Here is a 22275-nt window from a genome sequence, read left to right on the forward strand (position 1 = left end):
AAAGATGTCTTGTCCTGGCTTAAAGAAAAGTTGGTATCAACATTTGATATCCGGATTTGCTCAGATATTCGGGGTAACATTTCATCCTTGGACTCTGTCTCTACAAGCTCTATAACAGTTCTTAACGGACGATAGCATAACAGTCTAATATTCACCTTTGCTGGGTGACAGGTTATAGAGACATTCCAGAAAATTGTAAAGCAAACAAACTCGCCAACAATATTACATTTAACCACGTTTGGCAAACGCTGACATACCAATCGCTATGTGTAAGCTTTTGCTGTGATGAAACCAAAATCAGGAGGAATAAAATCACCACCTGTCAGATTACAAAAAATATCTGTCATATTAGAGGTTTAAAGCGTTTAGTGTTCTCGATATCTCTTAAAAGATTTAAGCTCGATAACCGGTGTCATAACCGGACAATACCTTATAGGAAAGCCCGCCACGTAGCTAGCCATATTCTTTAATGACTTTTGCAAAAGCTGCATGGATGAAGAAGAGGAAGAAAATCCTTCTTCTTTTCTTCCTTTGTGCATGCCCTTCTCTAGCTATTTCTATTGATATAAAGGCTTTAAATCTTTTGAAATTTGAAGTGGAAAGAGATTCTAAAACGTGCAATTTGTGAGTACACAGTTGTTTGGGAGCTAGGGCTGGTTTACTTCGCAAAACAGAGAAAAGAGAGAGTTTTTTGAAACTTTGAGCGTGTGTCGGCACCATTTACCGTTATCCAATCAAGCTGAAATTTTGGCTATCTAAAAATCTGCAAGGACTGATCATTTTATGGGGTTCCCCCGACCCAATTCCGAAAATCGATTTATTGCGGTCACTCTAGTACACACAAAAGTTTCTTTACAACTTATTTTTTTACCTTAATTTGTTTTTATATTATGCTAGCTGACCTAAAAAACGTTGTATTGTCATATAAATAATTTCTAGAGAATATTTTGATAGAAATAAATAACTTAATGTAAGTGTGCAAGGATGTTGTATTTAAGTATGGGAGAAGTATAGATCACTGTAATCGGTGACAGAATATTAAAATAACAAATCAACAAACATTTTATTTAAATTTATTTATTCCAATCTAAATGGAAATTGAAGGTCTTTGTTTTTTTTTGACACATCTGTGGTTATAATAGGGTTTCGCGGTAATGACATATTTTCACCTTGGAATTTGCCATTTAGAATAATGGATTCGATAACATTTTTCATCAATTTCATAATAACTAATCACGAAGCAAAATTACCGGAGATCCAATCTTCAGTTGTAAATTATGCCTTGGAATATCTGGTAAATACTATGATTTCAAAAACTCAGTTGGATAATTTAAAGCTTCGGTAGCATCACAAACAGTACCAATAGATAATAAGTCTCCTAATTGTTGTATCCTGAGATTTAATTCGTTGACATCCAAATTTTATTGCTGCTGAAATTTTTCTTGCGCCAGTCACTCATGATTTGTATATTGTCTGTGTACATCGTGAAATATCTGGTAAATGAGAGCATGTTGTGAATCAATAATCGTACCGAAATCGGCCGGTAATTTTATCCAGTTTCATCTATACTTTTCCGTCGCCTATATCTAACAGGTGCTTTGAGAATGTTTCAGGTGATGGATCTTGAACTTTTAGTTTTACTTTTTCAACATCGCCAGAGTGGCGATGATTTAAAGCACGCGTTGATCCCATCAGCTTACCTTGAACGCGGAATAAGGGGAGGTGTTTGCCTGAAATCACCTGAAAAAAGTGCTGCCTAATGGTCTGTCGCTGTTTTTTATATCTTTCAATGTCCTGTTCAACGCCTCAAGCCATACTGCATTCATCCCAGATGATAATTTTACACTGTTTCAGCACTGTGGCCATGGATGACTGTATTTTAGCACAAATAAGCAAAATAAGTAATGTTTTGCCAGTTCCACCTGGTACATCAAAAAAAGAATCCACCTTGTCCTGTTGAAACTGCGAGCATGATGTGGTCATATATGGTTCGTTGTTCTTCATTAGTGGGACATTTTTACAGTATTGTATTGTAGTTCACGATTCAGATGCATTTTGATTTGGTGAACCGAAATGACTGAGTGGTAAGTTGGCATTGATAATGACAACAAAGATCCTCAATAACAATCAATACTTCATTGTACATAGCGTCTCTGAATAATATCGTAAGATCGTTGCACTGTGTACGATGTTAGAGCAATCAAACCATACCATAAGGAACATGAAGAATAGATAAAAACCTATTCTCAGACCTACCGAATGTATATGCAAAATTTCATTGAAATTGGTTAAGCCGTTTCGGAGGAGTATGGCAACTAATACTGTGACAGGAGAAATTTATATATTAGATTTAGAGATCTTATGTACTTAAATGCACCTTTATTCTTAAATTCAACAACCAAGCATTTTGTATCTACAATTTGTTTGACTTCTTTAAAATCAACTGATAGCTATACTAATAATAGGCTCCCGAGAAATGAATTTGAGAAAACTGCGTCAAAAAATCCCGAAAAATCTTCATTCAGATTCTCTCTCATTTTCTGGGTTTTTGAATTTTTGTAGCGTTTTTCCCATGATTAGAAATGGGAACAAGAAAAGTGTATATTATTTTTAAAAAAAGGTACGTTTCAAAACAATTTCTAACATTTCTGCGTGTAATGCGCCAAAAACCCTTTAAAATATTGTGTTTTAGCTCTTGCATATGGAATATTTAGAAAACTGTTGGAATCTTGGAATGCTTTCAAATGTAGTGAGTTGTTTAAATTGAAAAGCTAAACCATACCTTACTGGACAACAGTGTTCTAAAATAATTTTATTGATTAAGTTTATGATATTGAGAAAAAAAAGTATTCAGAAGCATTTAAGAAACTTAGAAGACTGATACTAGTTTTGTATCTTTACTGGGAAAGGTCGCATATAAGCCTCTTGTTTATATTTATTTCGAACCTAATTGACCCCTGGGAGTCGAAATATTTACTCGAAACATGAAATCATGTCTTCCCATCGTTATGGATTAATAATTAGGGTAACTTAAAAAAGATAACTTATTAATAGATTTCAAAAACCAAATTTACATATTTATGATAAATTTGCATTTAAAATTACACCAAAAAACCTCAACTTTAATTAATGAACCAAACTCCTACCTACAATTATATTTAAATTCTTAAACTTGGGATTGTTAAAAAATCCTTAATTTTCTTTACTTTTTTTAACCCTATTTGGCCTCTCACATCATTAAAAATGATCTCCATACAAAAGATGCTTCTAAACTTATACTCATCAAAACTTCTACACTTTTCCAAACCACAACCAACCCAGATGACTTTAATCAACAAGGTTACATTTGTTTGCTCCATTGGTCTTACAAATTACCATTAAGGTCAGGGACTTGTTAAAACTTTTCTCCATCAACAATATACTTAAATCTTTATAGAAAAACATAATTTATCTTTTAGCATTGCCATTGGAAAACAACAACAAAAATTAAATTATTATTATTAATAATATTCATTAGGTCCTAAACCTGATACACCACACAAAAAAGGACACATCTCTTAAATAGAAACATGAATCTTGGTTGAAGGTTTTTGTGGTAGACTAAAAGGTTTTAAATTGAAAAGTTTGTTCACCGCATTTTTTACCATTTTCTTTCATATTTTTGTTTTGAGTTTGATGAGAAATATTGGTATATTCTGATTTACTAAAAATGAAAAAAATATACATCCCTCTCATCTCCAGCTCCGCAAACTTTCGACTCTTTGAAGGATATTTCCAACTCGACCACGCACCCTCGAAAAGGTTTTTTTTTTCACTCAAATAAATAGTAAATCTCAAAAAATTAAAATTTACAAAAAAAAACATCTAAATAAAGGACATTCATGCATGAAGCTTAAAATAATTTTCTAAATTTTTATAAAAATATAATTGAAATACTTATGTTTGATTTTGTCCTTTTTGCAGACACAATCCTTGCCAACGGATTCAACACACATTGGAAACGACCAACTATGATCCCGATTGCAAAATAAGAAATCCCATTTAATTGGAAGATAAATAAAACAAATTAATAACATTGCCATGCCCCACACACAAGACACACACCATCATCTACGCCACAGACTAGAAAGGACAACAAAATTCAAGTGTGGATGTCTGGTGTCCTTGTGCGGTTATGGAATTTCTATAAGTAACGACATTTTTATAGTCACTTATAAGTGCTGCAAAGTCATCGCACACATTTTTACAAAAACAAAACGTGAACTTCCGCTCTTGGATAATTGTGCAATTACCCTCTCATCCTATGACGATAAAACTAAGAACAAAACACAAGTAAAAGAAGAAGCTAAGAAATAGTCTTTCAACAGTAATTAATGTTAAGGTTTATTTATATCTCAAAGAATATAATACTATCAAGCTTAGAAACTACCCAACTACCTATCTATCTTAAGAATAAAAGCTGAATACAAAATAGTATGGCGGAGGCGAATTGAAACCATCAAGCGAGGGCCAAGAAGTCCATATTAAATTGTCCAATCTTTGTCTCTTCTTGTATTTTCATAGAAACAAACTGAGAGAAAGATAGAGTGTCCTTTTTTTAACATTGTGAAAAGAATAAAAACACAAAAATATTTTGCTTCCAGAATTATTGTCCAAGTCCTTCTGAGTTTTAGAATAGTTTTGTATTTTCTCTGAAGAGGACATAACAAAAATAAAAATGTAGAATGAGACATCCTTTTCGTTTAACACGTACCAAGAATTGAGAAAATTCAAACAGAAATTGTCCTTCTTATCTCCCTACAGGAGCTGTAAATTTCAATGACAAAGATATAACAACGAGTGTTGTAGGTTTGTATATACTCGTTTGTAAGGAAGAAAATGCACCTCTCAAGATAGAGTATAGGTACCTCGAGAGGACCGCACAGAGATCAGGATCTCCCTCCTATCTCTAGGTACTGAACTGTTAATATTTTATTTTTCCCATGAAAGGATTCTACCAAAGAAAATACAAAATGTCCTTATTTTTGTTTCTTTCTTTTTTTCAACACTTCAGAGAATATTGTAAGCAAAGTTTTATTCCTTCTTCCTCGTTCTACACTAACCATGAATGACAATGAAATAAAAATAAGAAAAGTTGTTTGAAAAGAAATTGTTACGGTAGTTTGTAAACATTTTTTCTCCTTAAAATAAAATTGCATACAAATATGAAATATCAAAAACGAAAAACAAAATATATAAATAAATAAATACAATTTTACTTATAAGCTTTGCATTAAAAAATTTATTACTATATTATTAATAATTCCTATATTAGGCATTTGAAATCAAATTAAATTTATATATATAAATATTTATTATGTATAAAATTATATATACATATATATTCGCTGGTTAATAATGTTTACATGATAAAAATATAAAATGTAAAATGTTTTTTTATAAATAAAATTAATCATAAGTTTTAAATATTGTATTCAAGGAAATTAAAACTAAGGAAAACCGAAAAATTAAGCTCAAAGCTAATTGTTTAAGAAGGAGGAGGTGGAGCATTTTCTTTAAATATAAATAAAATAACAAAGAACAAAATAAATTTATTTGTATTTTTAACAATATGTATAATGATAATAATTATAATATAAAATATATATTTTATTAAAAATAAAAAATGGATTGAATGTATTATTGCTAAAAAATGGTGTCCTTTTGTTTTTTTATTTCTGAAAAATATCTTCTTTTAAAAAAGGCGTAAGTATTTTATTTTGTATTAAGTGAGCAACATCTAGGGAATACGTCATTTATGTAGTTAGAAGGCAGCACTGGTTTTTTGTTAAAATACAACTTTGTTTCTATCTAACAGGCAATCATGCTGAATAGGAGGTTCCTTGTTTTGATTCTTTATTATCTTAAATATCACTCCTAAGATCAGAGTCAGACCAATAACACATGGCTCCTCCCATTGAAAACGGGTGAATTGTTTCTATTAATCCTTCCAAGTTGCTAAGCTGACAGCGAAAGCCGTCAAATGCAAAATTTATTGAATTTTATCGAATGCACCAGGAGATCAGAATTGGTAGCAAGAGTCTGTTTGTTTAGTTTGTATTTTTTCCATTCCTGAAGCTAAATTTACTGTTGTAATTGGGCGGGGACTAATAAGTTCTTTCGATTTCTTGTCGAAATGTGGGAGAGGAGTGAATGAATCATAATCGCCTGGTACATATTTCATAAAAAAACATTTATAATTGTTTTATGGTTGCCTGTTAATAAGGAAACATTATTTTTGAAGCATGTATAATATTTGCACTATAATTAGAATGGGACTTTTGATTACCTATTAGCACATTAGAAAAACTTTTGAAAATAATTAATTTTCGTGGAATTTTGTATGCAATACGATTTGAAATGTATTTATTTGTTGATTGGTCATTATTTTGGTATTTTTGAAACTATGGTATGGGTGTAGCTGTCAATTTTTGTACTTAATACATTTCGAAGAACATATTTTTTAAGACCTTGTGCTGGAGGAGTAAATTTAATCCGTTTTTGTAATAACCACGAACTTCGCGACTCTAACAATTTTTTTATTCCATCGGACCAGCAAATTATTGGAAGTAGAGCGAAATTGAATTTTGTTGGATTCCAGTAATTTTTTTAAATATGTTAATAAATAAATATATCTTCAAATGCACTGTCTCATTAATAAAATAATAAAACATAAAATACTAGACATAAGATAGAATTCATCTAATTGCATATTCCATATTCCACAGTAAAATTTAATTAAATAAATCGTAGACAAACATTTTTACAAATATGTTCTTTTTTCAATCCTTGCTGCTTACTTTCCCCATATGTTTTACAAAATTAAATGAAATACTAGGCGACCATGTAAAGTAAGAGGTACTTGTGCATGCTTGTAATATTTGTATTATTTCTTCACGTTCAGTTTCGTCATTTTTTTTCACTTTTTGTCCGTAGCTATGGTAAGCTATTTATTTAAAGGATCCGCCCTCTAACAACGGTGCATTTGGTTTTTAAGTTCTGGTATGCATTCACGTAGCTTGGGAAAAAAATGATCCCTCCTACACCTGACCTTTTTCCACTAATACCCAACGCAACTTATTTATTTAAACTGTTAAGTTAATCAACAGAAGAAAAAGAAGAGGAGGAACAAAAGATATTAGGAAAAAAGCTATGAGAAACAGGCTCTTGCTTAAATTCTGATCGCCTGGTGCTTGGGGAGAATTCAATAGAAAGAGTTAAACATTCGAACACAATGCACATGGGGATCTTGAATGAAGGTGGGTGGCCATATTGGAGAACAGTTTTTTGTACAGCTCAGTTTAGATTTGTATGGTTTTAGATTTTTATAGTTGGACAGTCAGATTATTAACAGGACATTAATTAGAAATTGGTCAAAACATTTAAGTATGAAAGACCAATTATAATTAGACTAGACTACAAATCTGACCCTAGCCGATATTTTTTCTGCGCTCTAAAAACAATGTAATGAAGCTTTTTGTATGAAATTATTAAATTTAAGCGTATACTTTTTATTTTTTTTTTTTTTCATCGTAAAAATAAGTTTAAATTATAGCTAGCAGTTTTTTTTTTGGTTGAATTAAGGCATTTTTAGTTCCCGTTTTGAACTTGAAATATTTTTAAAGGTTATCCATCTACTTCAGAACATAGTTGCCCTGGTATTGAACCTCGAAAAATGTAGATATTTTAAGTAAAAAAAAATGATTTCTGTGTTGGAAAAATTTGTACTTCTGAATGAGGAATGCAAGTACCCGTGTCATGATGGTTACTGCGTTGGACTATCATGCGAGAGGTCTTGGTTTCGATCATTGCCTATGCCACTTAAAGTTTTTATTCACGGCTACTGCCTCTTGTGAGGAATTGACAAATTCTCCAAGAGTAATTTTTGTCATAAAAAATGTTTCTGAAATTTACCGTTCGGATTCGGCTTAAAACTGTAGGTCCCTTCCATCCCTGACAACAGTACTCGCACATAGGAATGGTTGAGAGTTGTCAGTCACTAGGCCCTAGTTCTCAAACGGAGTGTTGCGCCACCCAATTTATTTTATATGAATGAGATGACTCGATATTTGCCAATATTCTCCTTAAAATAGTTTGTAAATTATAAAGAATGAAGAACTTTGACACAAAAACCATTTCAAAAAATATAAAAGAATGTCTTATTTTTAACTGGAAATTACAAACATTAAAAAAACACAGGAATAAAAAGCTTATTTTTTAGGCATTGCAGATTAAAAAAAATTTTAAAAAGTTGATAAAGTGATTGTCTAGATTCTAATTTTAAATCCACGTATCAAAATTTACTAATATTACGTGTATTGTTAAATATAATGTTAATATATTTATTAGGTATTTCCGTAAATGCTGTTTTTAGATTAATATTATATTTATTTTGTTTAAATACGGAAGCCAAGTTTCTTTTTTAAAAGTATAAAAAGAAAACATTAATTTTGTTGTATGTTTTGGAGCTTTATCATTCTTAATTTACATACAAAAAATCATAGGCAAAGCGAAGACAAGACAGACTGAAAAAAAAAAGTTTAGTACGAACATGCTAGCAAAATTTTATGAAATACCAGGCAACCATGTAGAGAAAGAGGCAATTGTTATTCTTCCAATTTTAATTACTTTATTTCTTTTTATTTTTGTTCATAGCTACTATTTGTTATTAATTACTTAAAGGATCCGCCCCCTTACAACGGCGCATTTTGTTTTTAGATACTTGTTTGCCTTCACGTAGCTTAAGAAAAAATGATCACTCTACAAACACACTTTTAATGCTGATTTCTGTTCGCCAACATATTTGATTTAACCACTCCCACTAACAGCTTAAATATTTAATCCCACCGAAAGGTGGAAACAAAAGAAGGAAAGGAATTAAAAGAAAGAAAAACAAAAGGCATTGGGAAAAAAAGTTAGGAGAAACAGGTTCTTGCTTTAAATTCTGATCGCCTGGTGTTTGGTGAGAATCAATAGAAAAAATGCAAAACGCGCAAGCGTATCTGGAATCAATAGCGGTCATATTGGATAGAAGGTATTTTGTACAGCGTAGTTCAGATTTTGTATTATAAAATTGGTAGGTTTGTATATTTATTTATTAAAAATGGAGCTATATTTTCCAAAGTTCCTGAAAATAATAATTGTAGCCCAAATCTTTTCCAAGCTTATATTTTTGTGCTTTAATCATTTTACGTTTCTGCTAAAATGTTGTTTCTATGATGGGACTTTTAAGAGGTGAAGGAAAACAGCTTTTCTAGTAAAATTTATTGGTTTTCGTGTTGATTAATTTTGTACTTCTAATTAAGGAAATGACTCGGTATTGATTAAGCTAATGTTGTTATTAGAAGTTGGCTTGGTATAAAAACTTAGGAAAAGCATTCACTTATGGAGCTGAATAGAGAAAATAGTATATTTTTTTGATATTGCAAATTCACGACTAAAAAGCGTTTGCCTTAATTGTGTTTATATTTAATTTAAATGTCTCTTATTAAATTTCAATAATATAAATACTTACGTGTGTTGGTTTTAAACTAAAATGTTCTCATTTTAATCATCATTTTCTAAAAAGCTATTATCCTAATCTATTTTGAAAATAAATTTGAAATAAAAAAATTATTTTTCAATACCTTTAAAATTTTGTTCAATGTTTATAATTATAATTATCGTAGTTAACGAAATTTTAAAATAACATTTTATATATTTCTTATAAGAAAATATTCATTAAATTTGGAACAATAGGTTCCGATTTTGGTTTATGTTTTGGGCTTGAATTTCTGTCATATGAAACTTTAATTTTAAATGTTAGAAAAAGCATTCAATTTTAAATTTAGGAACAAAATTGTGCCTGGAAGCTTAGGTGACAGGTTGAAACCCACATGGGTTATTGGCATATTTCATTTCAACAATTTCTCTTGCTGGCGGTTGGCGGCATTTGTTAGGAACATTTGCCCAAACGTTTTGGGGACAATATTACACCATAGCTAGAAAAAAAAATAGTTTTCATAAGCGATAATAATTAAGTACTTTTTTAAATAAAAAATGGTTTGCGAGTTATTGTTATTGGTCTATTTACTAAATATTCCCTAGACAAAAAGAAGTGTTGAGGTCAGATTAATGTAAGCTTAAAGAAGTAATTAAAATACTGTTTGTCGAAATTCTTTAATATATGTTCCGTATCAGCAAAATTCTGTATTGTCAAATTGCTTTGGGATAAAATTATGTACTTCAAAATGCTGTAACTATTCTGAAAGAGAAAAATTAATTTACTAATATACCTTATTACGTTTATTAATTTTTGAAAATAATGTTCCTATTTTTATTACGTCAAACTTCCTTTACTTGAAATTTCTTAAGTCGAATTCTTTATAACTCAACATTTTATTGAGAACTTTGATTTTTCAACCTTATTTTCATGCATTTTGCCCTTCATAATTCGAACTTTTGTGAGTCGAATTTCGCTATAAATCGAATTTTTTAGATTCTGTTTGATGCCAAATAGTCTTTTTAACTCGTGCTTTTTCTCCTATTGGGCTAATCCCGTTTTATTTAACATCTTTTTCTAAATTTACTAAGGCTACTTTAATTATTTTAGACGTTTCAGTTGATACATTCTACATTCTTTGCCCTAACTTGTTTTTCATTTGAACTTTGGTTTTGAACGGGTTACTAGTGTTTATGGGAAAAGTTCCTAACTTTGTTTATTTTTTTTAGTTGGAAAAGCTGCAATTCACTAACTCTTGTGTCATTTCTTTTGAGAGTTCGGATTTTGGAAGTTCCACCGTATTTCCTAAAACGCTGTTTTCCGGTTAATGTTATATTTAGTTTTTTTTTTAATACTTAAGCTAAGTTTCTTTTATAAAAGTTAAAAAAAAATTAACTTATTTTGTTTTATGTTTTGGAGCTTAATCATCTGCGTCCTTAATAATTACTATTTTATGAAACTTTAATTCTAAGACGATTCCAAAAATTTCGAATATCTAAAGTAAAAAGTACAGACATTTTGCTGATAACAGACCCAAAATGCTTACTTTATTTAAAATTAAAATATATCTTATTTTATTGTAATTTAAACAAAAAAAAATCATAGACGCTGAAGAAAAAAGTACGAAAATTTGTTAGCAATATTTTATGAAATATGTACCAGGCAATCATGTAGAGAAAGAGGCAATTGCTTATGTTATTGTTCCAATTTTAATTACTTCATTTCTTTTCACTTTTTGTCCGTAGCTACTATTCGTTATTTATTTAAAGGATCCGCAATCTTACAACGGTGCATTTTGTTTTTGGATTCTTTTTTGCTTTCACGTAGCTTAGCACTGATCACAGCTGATCACTCTCACACCTGCACTTTTTCCACTAATATCACTCCCTACACCAGTTTATTTCTTAAAGCTGTTAAGTCAATCGAGAGGAGGCAAAAAAGAGGAGGGACAAAAGACATTAGAAACAAAAGCTATAGGAAACAGGCACTTGCTTTAATTTCTGATCGCCTGGTGCTTGGGTTGAATTTAATAGAAAAAGTTATAAACATTGGATCACATTCAAAACCTTGAATGAATTATGGGCGGCCATATTGGATGAAAATTATTTTGTACACAGACCAATAATTAGACTGTAAGTAGTACAAATATAATCCTGGCCGATATTTTTTCTTCGCACTAATAAAAATGATATAAAGAGAACATAACATTTTGTAACAATTTTAAAATTTAAGCGCATTCTTTTCTTTATTTTTTTCATCATACAAATAAGTTAAAATTAAAGCTATCAGATTTTGTTTGGGTTGAAATAAACCTAATTTTTCGGCTCCCATTTTGGGTTCGAAATATTTTTAACTTCCCATAGAAAGTTAATGTAATGGGTCGATTTGTTTATTTCAAATTTTTGACATTTCTCGACGTTTCAAGGTTCCTTGAGTCGAAATAAAAGATTTTTAGAAAGATGTCTGTGCGTGCGTGTATACGTACGTTCGTACCTCTTTACGTTCGCGATGTTTTTTTATTCGTCCATAGCTCAAGAACCAGAAGCGATATCGATTTTAAACAAATTTTGTTATACAGATAATAAGGCAGAAAGATGCAGAAAGGACTCTTAACAAAATTGCGTTGGTGGTTTTTTATCATAGCATTTAAAAAAAAGGTGAACATTTTGGTTAACCCTAAATATCTTACGAACCAAAAACGCTAGAGGCTTGAATTAAATTTTAGATAGTAAATTGTAACATGATACCAAACAAGAAATAAAAAAAGCAAACAAATTGTCACCTCGAAAATTTTACGAACAAAAAGATTTAATCCCCAAAACAATTGTGTGCAACGAAAATAAACATCGAAATATCTGGTAAAATTTGAGAAAAATCGAATTGAAAGTTTTTTTTTATAAAAATAAAATACTTAAAAAAAAATTACTCAAAATTGGTAAAAATTGAATTTCGCCTCAAATATATTTTTAAAAGTTTAAGATTATGGCTTCGAGCTAATTTTAACTTATAAAAATATTGTATTCAACATTCTGAACAATTTTGAGAAAAATCGAATTGACAGTTTGTTTTACCAAAAATAAGAACCTAAACAAAAATTAATTTTGAGAATAATCTAATTGACAGTTTTTGTACAAAACATTTAAGAAAAATGCTGTCTAAATTGGTAAAAATTTGTTTTCCACTAAAAATCTTTTGGACAAAACTAGATTTTTAATCTAAATTATTTCTTTATATGAAAAATATTTTTGGTAATTTAATAATTTGGAAGAATAATTCAACTAACAACTTTTTTAACCCAACACGAGAATCTTGCGGGTCAAATCCCTGCCTCTTTTTGAAATGGTTATCGAGCTACTCCAGAACATGGTTGCCCTGGTATTGGACCTCGAAAAAATATAGAGATTCTTAGTAAAAATAATTGATTTCTGTGTTGGTAAAATTTGTACTTCTGAATAAGGAGATGAGTCGATATTTGGCAATTTTTTTATTTTTTTTTATTTTAAATATTTATTTTAAATTATAAACAATGAAAAACATATAAGCACACAAAAATCCTTTAAAAAATATAAAAGAATGGTTTTTTTTAAGTGGAAATTACAAACATTAAAAAAAAACACAGGAATAAATAGCTTATTTTTTTAGCAATGCATTTTAAAACCAATGATAAAAAGTTGATAAAGCGGTTGACTAAATTATAATTTTAAATCCAAGTATCAAAATTTACTAATATTACGTGTATTGGTTTTAAATATAATGTTAATATATTTATTAAGTATTTCCTAAAATGCTGTTTTTAGATTAATATTATATTTATTTTGTTTAAATACGGAAGCCAAAGTTTCTTTTTTAAAAGTATAAAAGAAAAACATTAATTTTGTTGTATGTTTTCCAGCTTAACCATTCTTAAATATTTTTTTATGAAACTTTAACTTATACGAAGATTCCACAAATTTGGAATATCAAAGTAAAAAAAAAGTACTGAATTTTTTCTGATGGATTTTGCTGATAACCAATCCAAAATGCTTACTCCATTTAAAATTAAATATACAATTTAATTTTGTTCCAATTTACTAAAGAAAAAAAACTAAGAGTGAGAAATTTTGTTTAGCAAACATTTATGAAATACCAGGCGATCATGTAGAGAGAGAGGCAATTGTGCTCATGTTATTCTTCCAATTTTAATTTCTTTATTTCTTTTCACTTTTCGTCCGTAGCTACTATTCGTTATTTATTTAAAGGATCCGCAATCTTTAAACGGTGCATTTTGTTTTTGTATTCTTGTTTGCCTTCACGTAGCTTAGAAAAAATGATCACTTTACAAACACACTTTTAATTCTGATATCTGTTCGCCAACATATTTGATTTAACCACACCCACTACCAGCTTAAATATTTAAAGTGGTAATCCCATCGAAAGGTGGAAACAAAAGAAGGGAAGGAATTAAAAGAAAGAAAAACAAAAGGCATTGCGAAAAAAAGTTAACAGAAACAAGTTCTTGCTTCAAGTTCTGATCGCCTGGTGTTTGGTGAGAATCAATATAAAAAATGCCGAACCTTCTTGCAAACACAATGCCTATGCGTATGTGGAATCAATAGCGCTCATATTGGAATTGGATAGAAGGTATTTTGTACAGAGAATTCAGATTTTATTTTGATAGTTAGTGTTAGAAAGCTCTGGCATATTGGCCAGATTTATTAACAATTGGGATATAATTATTACAATTGCTGAAAAAATTAAGTTTGACAGCGCAAAAATAATTGGGCTGTAAGTAGTCCAAATCTTACCGTGGTCAATATTTGACATATGTACTTGAAAAAAATATTTGTTATCAATTTATTAACTTTAAGCGTGTATATTTTATTTTCCGTTGCTTGTTTTCATACAAAAAATAAAGTCTTAATTGAATCTACCAGATTACTGTACAGAATTTAGGCTACTTTTTGGCTCTGAGCATGACAAGTATTTCGACACAATAGAACAAACAATATCAATTTTTCTGAATGGATAGAGTCTTTTACTTGTGGTTTGACCATTTTAATTTTCTACAATTTTGTTTAAATGATGGGTCTTGGGAGTGATAAAAAAAGCACATTAAAAGAATGATTCCTTTTTGGTAAATTTTGCACATCTGAATGAGAAGATGACCTGATGTTTAGTGAATGTTATACGTAAAACCACTAATTAATTAATTAATTATAAATAATGACGCTATTTTAGTCCCAGAAAGCTGAAAAATATTGAACAATGGATTATTATGAAATGGTAATCATAACAATTTCAGAAAAAAGCATAGAGTTTTCTGTTTTATTTATTAAAAACATCTTTTTAAATACAAATTTTAATGCAAGCTATTAAATTTGACTAGTGTACTTACTTTTTTGTATTGCTTTTAAATAAAATTTTCTTATTTTTATCATGATTTATTAAAAATCTGTAATTGAATTATATTATGAACATAAATTTAAATCAATCAATTCCATTAAACAATTTCAGATTCAAACTGTCAAAATTCATTGATGCCTTGGTGAAATTTTAAATTGATTCCTAAAAATATTTAAATAAAAATATAAAATTGGCTGCGTTTGAATTAAAATCTTATTTTTCTTGCTTTTTTCGAATTTCGTAAGCTTTTTCGGTCACAGGAATGTGTTTTTTTTTAACGAAACAAAGCGATTTAAAAAAAAATTCTTGTCGTTTGTGTCGGTAATTTGGAATAAACATATTTGTTTGAAAATGACTATAACATTTTTGTTGTGACAAATTTGTAGTTATCAATTTGAATATCACCTTACGTAATCAAATTCGAAAATTTTGATTGTCATTTATCAACAATCACTTAGCTGATTCATGAGTATCATAATTGATGAAAATTGAATAAAATACACTATTTTTCATAAACAAATATGTTTTCAAGTACTGAAAACAAGCTTCTTGTATACAAGTTAAAACGAAAAAACATTAATTTAGTTTTATGTTTTGGAGCTCAATCATCACATCCTTAAATAACTGTTTTATGAGAATGGCCTTTTTAATTTTTAGAACTAAATTGTTTCTAGTGGCTGGCAGGTTGAAACCCAAAACGTTTATTGGCATGTCCCATTTGAGGCTGTTAAAAAAGATAATAAATAATATTGTAAAAAAATAATTATTTCAATGGTTTTATTTTTTGTAAAAAAACTGTCAATTCGAATTTTTTAAAATTTTACCAAATGTTGAAAACAATATTTCTTATAAGATTAAATAAGTTTAAAGCCAATATTTAAAATTTTTGAAGAGATATTTGAGTCGAAAATCAATTTTTACCAACTTTTGTAAATTTTTTTTCGGTTTTTATTTTTTTGTAAAAAAAATGTCAGTTCGATTTTTTTCAAACTTTAACTGAATGTTGACAACAAAATTTCTTGAAAGATAAAAGTAAATTAAAGCCAATATCTCAAAGTTTTGAAAAGATATTTGAGTTTTTTTTGTAAAAAAAACTGTCAATTCGATTTTTCTCAAAATTTTATCAGATGTCAAAAAAATTATTCTTCTTTGCACAAAATTGTTTTAGAGATGAAATCATATTTCAGTCTGTTTGGTATCACGTTACAATATATTATATAAAATTTAATTCAAGCCTCTAGCGTTTTTGGTTCGTAAAATATGTAGGGTTACAAACGTACATACACAGGCACGCACAGACATCTTTCTAAAAATCTTTTATTTCGACTCTAGGGACCTTGAAACGTCGAGAAATGTCAAAATTTTCAATTTGACAAATCGGGCCCATTGCAATAACTTCCTATGTGAAGTTAATAAAAAATCAAATTCGGTTTTCTGTTTTATTTTATTAAAAATATCTTTTAATGCAAGTATTTAAATTTTATAAATGTATTTACGAGTTTTTGTATTGCTTTTTTAATAAAATGTTCTTATTTTTATCATCATTTATTAAAAAACTGTTATCGGATTATATTATGAAAATAAATTTAAATCAACGAATGACATTTCGTTACTTCTCAATATTTTTTGAATACTGTTAATTACTCTCATGAGTATCATCATACTTCATACTAATATTATAAATGCGAATGTAAGTTTGTTTGTTACGCTTTCACCCAAAAACTACTTAACTGATCATCATGAAACTTTGCACATACACTCTTGAAGGTATTAGAAGTAACATAGGATACTTTTTATTAAAAAAAACTAAAAAAAAATTACGAAAAATAATACAATTGTTTGTCAAAATATCGTCAAATTTAGCTACTTCCACGCCATCTAGCATCATAGTAATGAAGTTTCAACCCTGAATACTGTAATACCAACCCACTGTATTACTGTCATGTTCCGAATTTTGAATGCTTTTGTCTGCGCATGTTGTTGCATCATGTTAGAGGTCCAATTAGCTCTACAGAACTTAAAATTGTCAATGGTCTGGAATGTCAAACCTACCGAGAAGCATGTGAAGATCGGCGACTATTAGAAAATGACTATCATTGGGATGAAACTATGGAGGAAGCTGTACAATGCCGATCGCCAGATAAAATCAGGGAACTTTACGCTACGCTTTTATCTTCTTGCGGTTTTTCTAACCCTCAAACTCTTTGGAAGATATTTTACATCAACTGCAGCAACTGCAAAAATTGTTGATCTCAGCCAAGCAATAAAATTTAGTTATTATATTGACTCATTTCTATTATTATACCCTTACCCTTTATCTCTCATACTTATTTAATTTCTCCACTGCGGGCGAAGCCGCGGGTAAAAAGCTAGTAGTTGATAAAAATTGAATAAAATACAATATATTTAATAAATAAATATGTTTTTAGGTACTGAAAACAAGCTTCTTGTATAAAAATTAAAACAAAAAAAAAACATTATTTTAGTTGTACTCGTATGTTTTGAAGCTTATCATCAACGTTACGTCCTTAAATAGCTATTTTTTGAGAATGGCCTTTTTAATTTTAAGAACTAAACTGTATCTAGTGGCTCAGCTGGCAGGTTAAAATCCAAAAGGGTTATTGGCACATTCCATTTGAGGCTGAACAAAAATGTTTTGTTAAAAAATATAATAAATAAATACTTTTATCAAGAAAATAGCGAAATATTAAAATTGGTCAATAATATTAAGATTGTCCTTGTAAAAAGACTATAAGTTGTATTTTATGTTCATCAAAGTTTTATAATTTTATTGTAAAAAAATAATTATTTCAACGGCTTAGAATTTTTTTAAAAAAAGCTTTTCATTGTAAAAATTTACTATGTACATTTCTTCAAACGTTTGTACGAGAAAATTTGTTTAGCAACATTTTTTGAAATACTAGGCGACCATGCACAGAAGAGGTACTTATGCTTATAATCTTTGTGTTATTCCTTCACATTTAATTTCTCTCTTTGTTTCCATTTTTCGTCCGTTGCTACTTTTAATTATTTTTTTAAAGGATCCGCCCTCTTTCAACGGTGCATTTGTTTTTTGATTTTTTTTTTCGCTTAAGCAGTCTCCTATTTCTTTAACTTTTTCCACCAAAATCCATTTTAGAACAAAAACAATTCCCCATATAAGCTTTTTTCTTCAAACAGATGATCATGAACTTTTTGGAATGTATTATTTAACCACACCCACCACCACCTATTGAAACTTTTAAATCAATTGTAAGAAGGAAAAAAATGAAAATTAAAGTAAAACAAAAAAAAGAGGTTATTGCTTTAATTTCTGATCGCCTGGTGCTAGGTGAGAATTCAGTACAAAAATGTTGATACAAAATCAATGTTGTCATGGTATTTTGGTTTTTATATTTATTTACCAGAAATGGAGCTATATATTTTTAAAAAGTTGTTGAAGAATTAATACGTGTAAGTGTAGCCCAAATCTATTCCTAGCTGATAGTTTTGTGTTTTGATCATTTTATATTTCTATTAAAATATTGTTTCTATGATGGGAGCAACTAAAGAGTTGAAGGAAAAGCACTTTTCAAGTAAAATGACTCGGTAATTGTCGAATGTTGTTATTAGAACTTTTTGTCAAACTAATCGGGCGAACATAGACTCAACAAAACTTTTAAATGTATTTAGCACTGCTTGGTAAAAAGAACTTAGGAAAAACATACACGTATGTAGTTGAATGGGGAAAATAGTATATTTTTAAGATATTTCAAATTAAATAAAAAACCAACAGCTGATAAGCGGTTGCCTTAATTTTGTTTTATATTTTAATATGTTATTATAAAATCAATACAAAATGTTGTTATCAATTACTAAATTTCAATAACATAAATACTTACGTGTATTGGTTTTTAACTAAAATGTCATCTTTTTCTACAAAGCTATTATCCTATTCTACTTTGAAAATAAATTTTGAAATAAAAAAATGGTTTTTCAATACCTTAAAAATGTTTTTTAATGCTTATAATTATAAATATTGTAGTTGAAGGAATTTTACAATAAAATTTCATATATTTGGTATAAGAAAATATTCATTTAATTTGGAATAGTAGAGATTCCGGTTTTAATTTATGTTTTTTAGCTTTAGTCACCTACATATGTACCTCGAATTTCTATTTTATGAAACTTTGATTTTAAATTTTGGAAAGTGCATTAAATTTTAAATTTGAGAACAAAATTGTATTTGGAAGCTTAAGTGACAAGTTGAAACCACATGGGTTATTTCCATATTTCATTTCAACAACTTCTCTTGCTGTCGGTTGGCGGCATTTGTAAGGAATGTTTGGACAATCCTTTTGGGGCCAATATTACACTTAAGCTGGAAAAAATAATAGTTTTGATAAAAAGGATAATAAATAAGTACTTTGAAAAAAAAAAATGGTTTGCGAATTATTGTTATTATTGTTATTCGTCTGTTTAGTAAATACTTCGTAGACAAACAAGATTGTTAACTTCACTAAGATAGCCATTACGGCCTGAAAAATACCATAAAGAAGTTTTGTATCAAAATAATGTATGCGTAATCTAGTAATTAAAGTACTATTTTTCTAAAATATGTAATATATGTTCCGTATCAGAAAAATTCGGTATTGTCAAAATCCTTACTTACATACTTTAGGTGGCGCTACAGTCCTGTGTAAACTAGGGTCTCACCCAACAAACTTCTCCATCGAGCTTGGTCCCTATCCAAAATGCTGTGGAACAAAATTAGGTATTTCAAGACTCTGCTTAGACCAAATTTCTGTACTTCAAAATGTTACAAATAGTTTGAAAGAGAAAAATTATTTCGATCATGTAAAGAAGCATTTTGAAATATAGAATTTTAATCAACCCTACTCAAGCAGAACATTTTAGGAAAGTAACATTTTCCAATAAAATTCTTTAATATGAATTATTTTGGTCCTATAAAGTTGTCAATTTTCGAGTTTTAGAAGTCTTTTCTTATGAACATATCGTTATTTTGACTTTTTGCTTATTTTTTAGAAAGTGTTTTTGTACAAAATTGGTTACATGAATTTATTTTACTTAAGGAATAAAATAAAGTATTTTATTCACACAACTTATAGGTATAAAATATTCTAAGCTTACAGTTTTAAAAACAGAATTTAAGACATACAAGTACAGCTTATGACTTGAAGATTATTGTTTTTTTTGTTTTGCTCTTAAAATAAAAATATCAGCAGATCCCATTCAATGTTTGGTATAAAATCTTTAAATTTTCTCAGATTTTTGTTTGTATGTTGTTAACATGACTTCTTTCAATACATAAGTAATGTATTTGTATTACTACAGAAGAGTACGCCCTATAGAACCTATGTTTTGTATATAAATTGTTTTAAGGAACTCATGAACCGATTTCAATAATTTGTTTTGTATGTACAAGCTCTAATATTATCCTAATAATATTTGATGATCAAATATGTTAACATTTTTGCTTCGGAATTATAAATAAATATTAACTCAGTTTTTTTTAAACAAGATATATTGAAAACGGTGAACATTTTTTTTTACAAAAATCAAATGTAAATAAATATATTCGAAATAACTGCATATCACGTTTCGTAAGGGACCCAAACTGGTTCCATTGAGCTTAGGAGGAAGCCTCAAGATTCATGTTGGATCACAATGGGCCATTAAACTTTCCTTTTCCACCATGGACAGCCACTTTAACCTAACCTAACCTTAAAAAAAAAAGAATTAAAAAAAAAAGAATTAAAAAAAAAAACACAATTGTAACGATTTTCAAATTTGATTAAAAATCAAATAGCATTTTAATTGTTGCAAATATAATTTTGTTAACTATATTTTCAAACCTCAAATTAAAGGCACTATTTTTAAACAGACTCTTTGGATACAGGAGCAAGTTCGTGCAATGGTATTTTATTTATTGATGCTATCGGAACATTAAATTATTGGACCGTCCTAATTAAATCATTTTGACACTATGTAGTCAGCTGTTTAGTAAAAACTAAAATTTATATTTAAAATGTAAAATAAATAAATGTGTCTACAAATAAATTGTTTCTATTATTGTTGAATTGATCTAATATGTTCAAAAATCAAAAACTACATTTTTACAGATATATTTTGCGGATAGCTTTACCTGGTTTAAAATTATAAATTCCATTTCCATAAATTAATCAAAGACACTTTAAGACTGACTGAAGAAAAAATATAAAAAAACGTGCTCCACAATCCTTCCTAAGTACGAGAAAATTTGTCAAGCGAAGTTCGTCTAGTGAAACTCGTCGAAATACTAGGCGATCATGAAGAGTAAGAGGTACCTACTTGTGCCTATATTCCTCGTTTTATGTCGTCTTAACATTTTTAATTTCTTCATTTGTTTTCACTTTTTCTCTGTAGCTACTATTTGTTATTTATTTGTAGGCTCCGCCTTTTTACAACGGTTCTTTTATTTCTTGAGTCTTGTTGGCCTTCAAGTAGAAAGCTTAGCAAAAAAACTGATCACACTTAAACCTACACTTTTTCCACTGATACCACTCCCACCTCCACCAGCTTATCTATTAAAACTGTGAAGTGCATCGAAAGGAGTAACCGATAGAGGGGATGGAAAAAAAAACCATATTACGAAACAAGCTGTGGGAACGGGCTCTTGCTTTAAATTCTGATCGCCTGGTGCTATGGAGAAATTCAATAAAAATATGTTGGCCGCTCATGCGTTCTTGATGGTTAATAGTCATGTCATATTGTATAGAAGGTTCAGATGAGACTTTGTTTTGATTGTGCGGGAACCCAAAAAAATGGTGACAAATTAGATCAAACAATTAATCAGAAAGGATGAAAGCTGTTGCTTGTCTGATCGTTTAAACTTTTTGTTCGTATGATGGGACATGGGAGTTCAACGAAATGCACATTTCAATCAAAATTAACTCCGTGTCGATAAAAATATAAATAAATGTAAAATATAAACAAAAATTCTATACTTCCGAACAAGGATATTATTCGATCTTTGCGAAACGTTATTCTTAAAATTATTTGTATGTAATAAAGAATGACGCTTTTTTAGTAAAGGTTGATAAAAGGGTTGTCCTTACTTTGTATAAGATTTTAATTTATTAAATACATCTTTTTAAACAGAAATTTTAAAGTTAAATGTTAAGTTTAACTTTATACTTACGTGTATTAGTTTACAAATAAAACATTTGACACCGTTTTTAATGAGCTTTATTGTTATGTGATCCTTTAAAAATACATTTTAAAGAAACAAATAAGGTTTCCTTTTTTTATTTTATTTTCAAATGCTTTAAGATACGTTAAAGACAATTTTTTTTAAAGAAATATTAATTTTGTTTTATTTTTTGGAATTTAAT

General features: G+C 29.0%; 1 protein-coding gene across 4 annotated transcripts in view; it reads left to right on the forward strand.

Annotated features, from left to right (window-relative positions):
• The window catches only part of LOC129941717 (trissin receptor), a 343356-nt gene extending 337778 nt beyond the window's left edge, over positions 1–5578 (forward strand). For all 4 annotated transcript variants that reach the window (XM_056050416.1, XM_056050417.1, XM_056050418.1 and 1 more), the window contains one exon: positions 3964–5578. In XM_056050416.1, coding sequence (XP_055906391.1) covers positions 3964–4014 — 51 coding nt within the window. In that variant the 3' untranslated portion in view covers positions 4015–5578. The remainder of the gene's footprint in view (positions 1–3963) is intronic.
• The last annotated feature ends 16697 nt before the right edge of the window (positions 5579–22275 follow it).

The sequence above is a fragment of the Eupeodes corollae genome, chromosome 1, assembly GCF_945859685.1.
Source record: "Eupeodes corollae chromosome 1, idEupCoro1.1, whole genome shotgun sequence".
Lineage (NCBI taxonomy): Eukaryota > Metazoa > Arthropoda > Insecta > Diptera > Syrphidae > Eupeodes > Eupeodes corollae.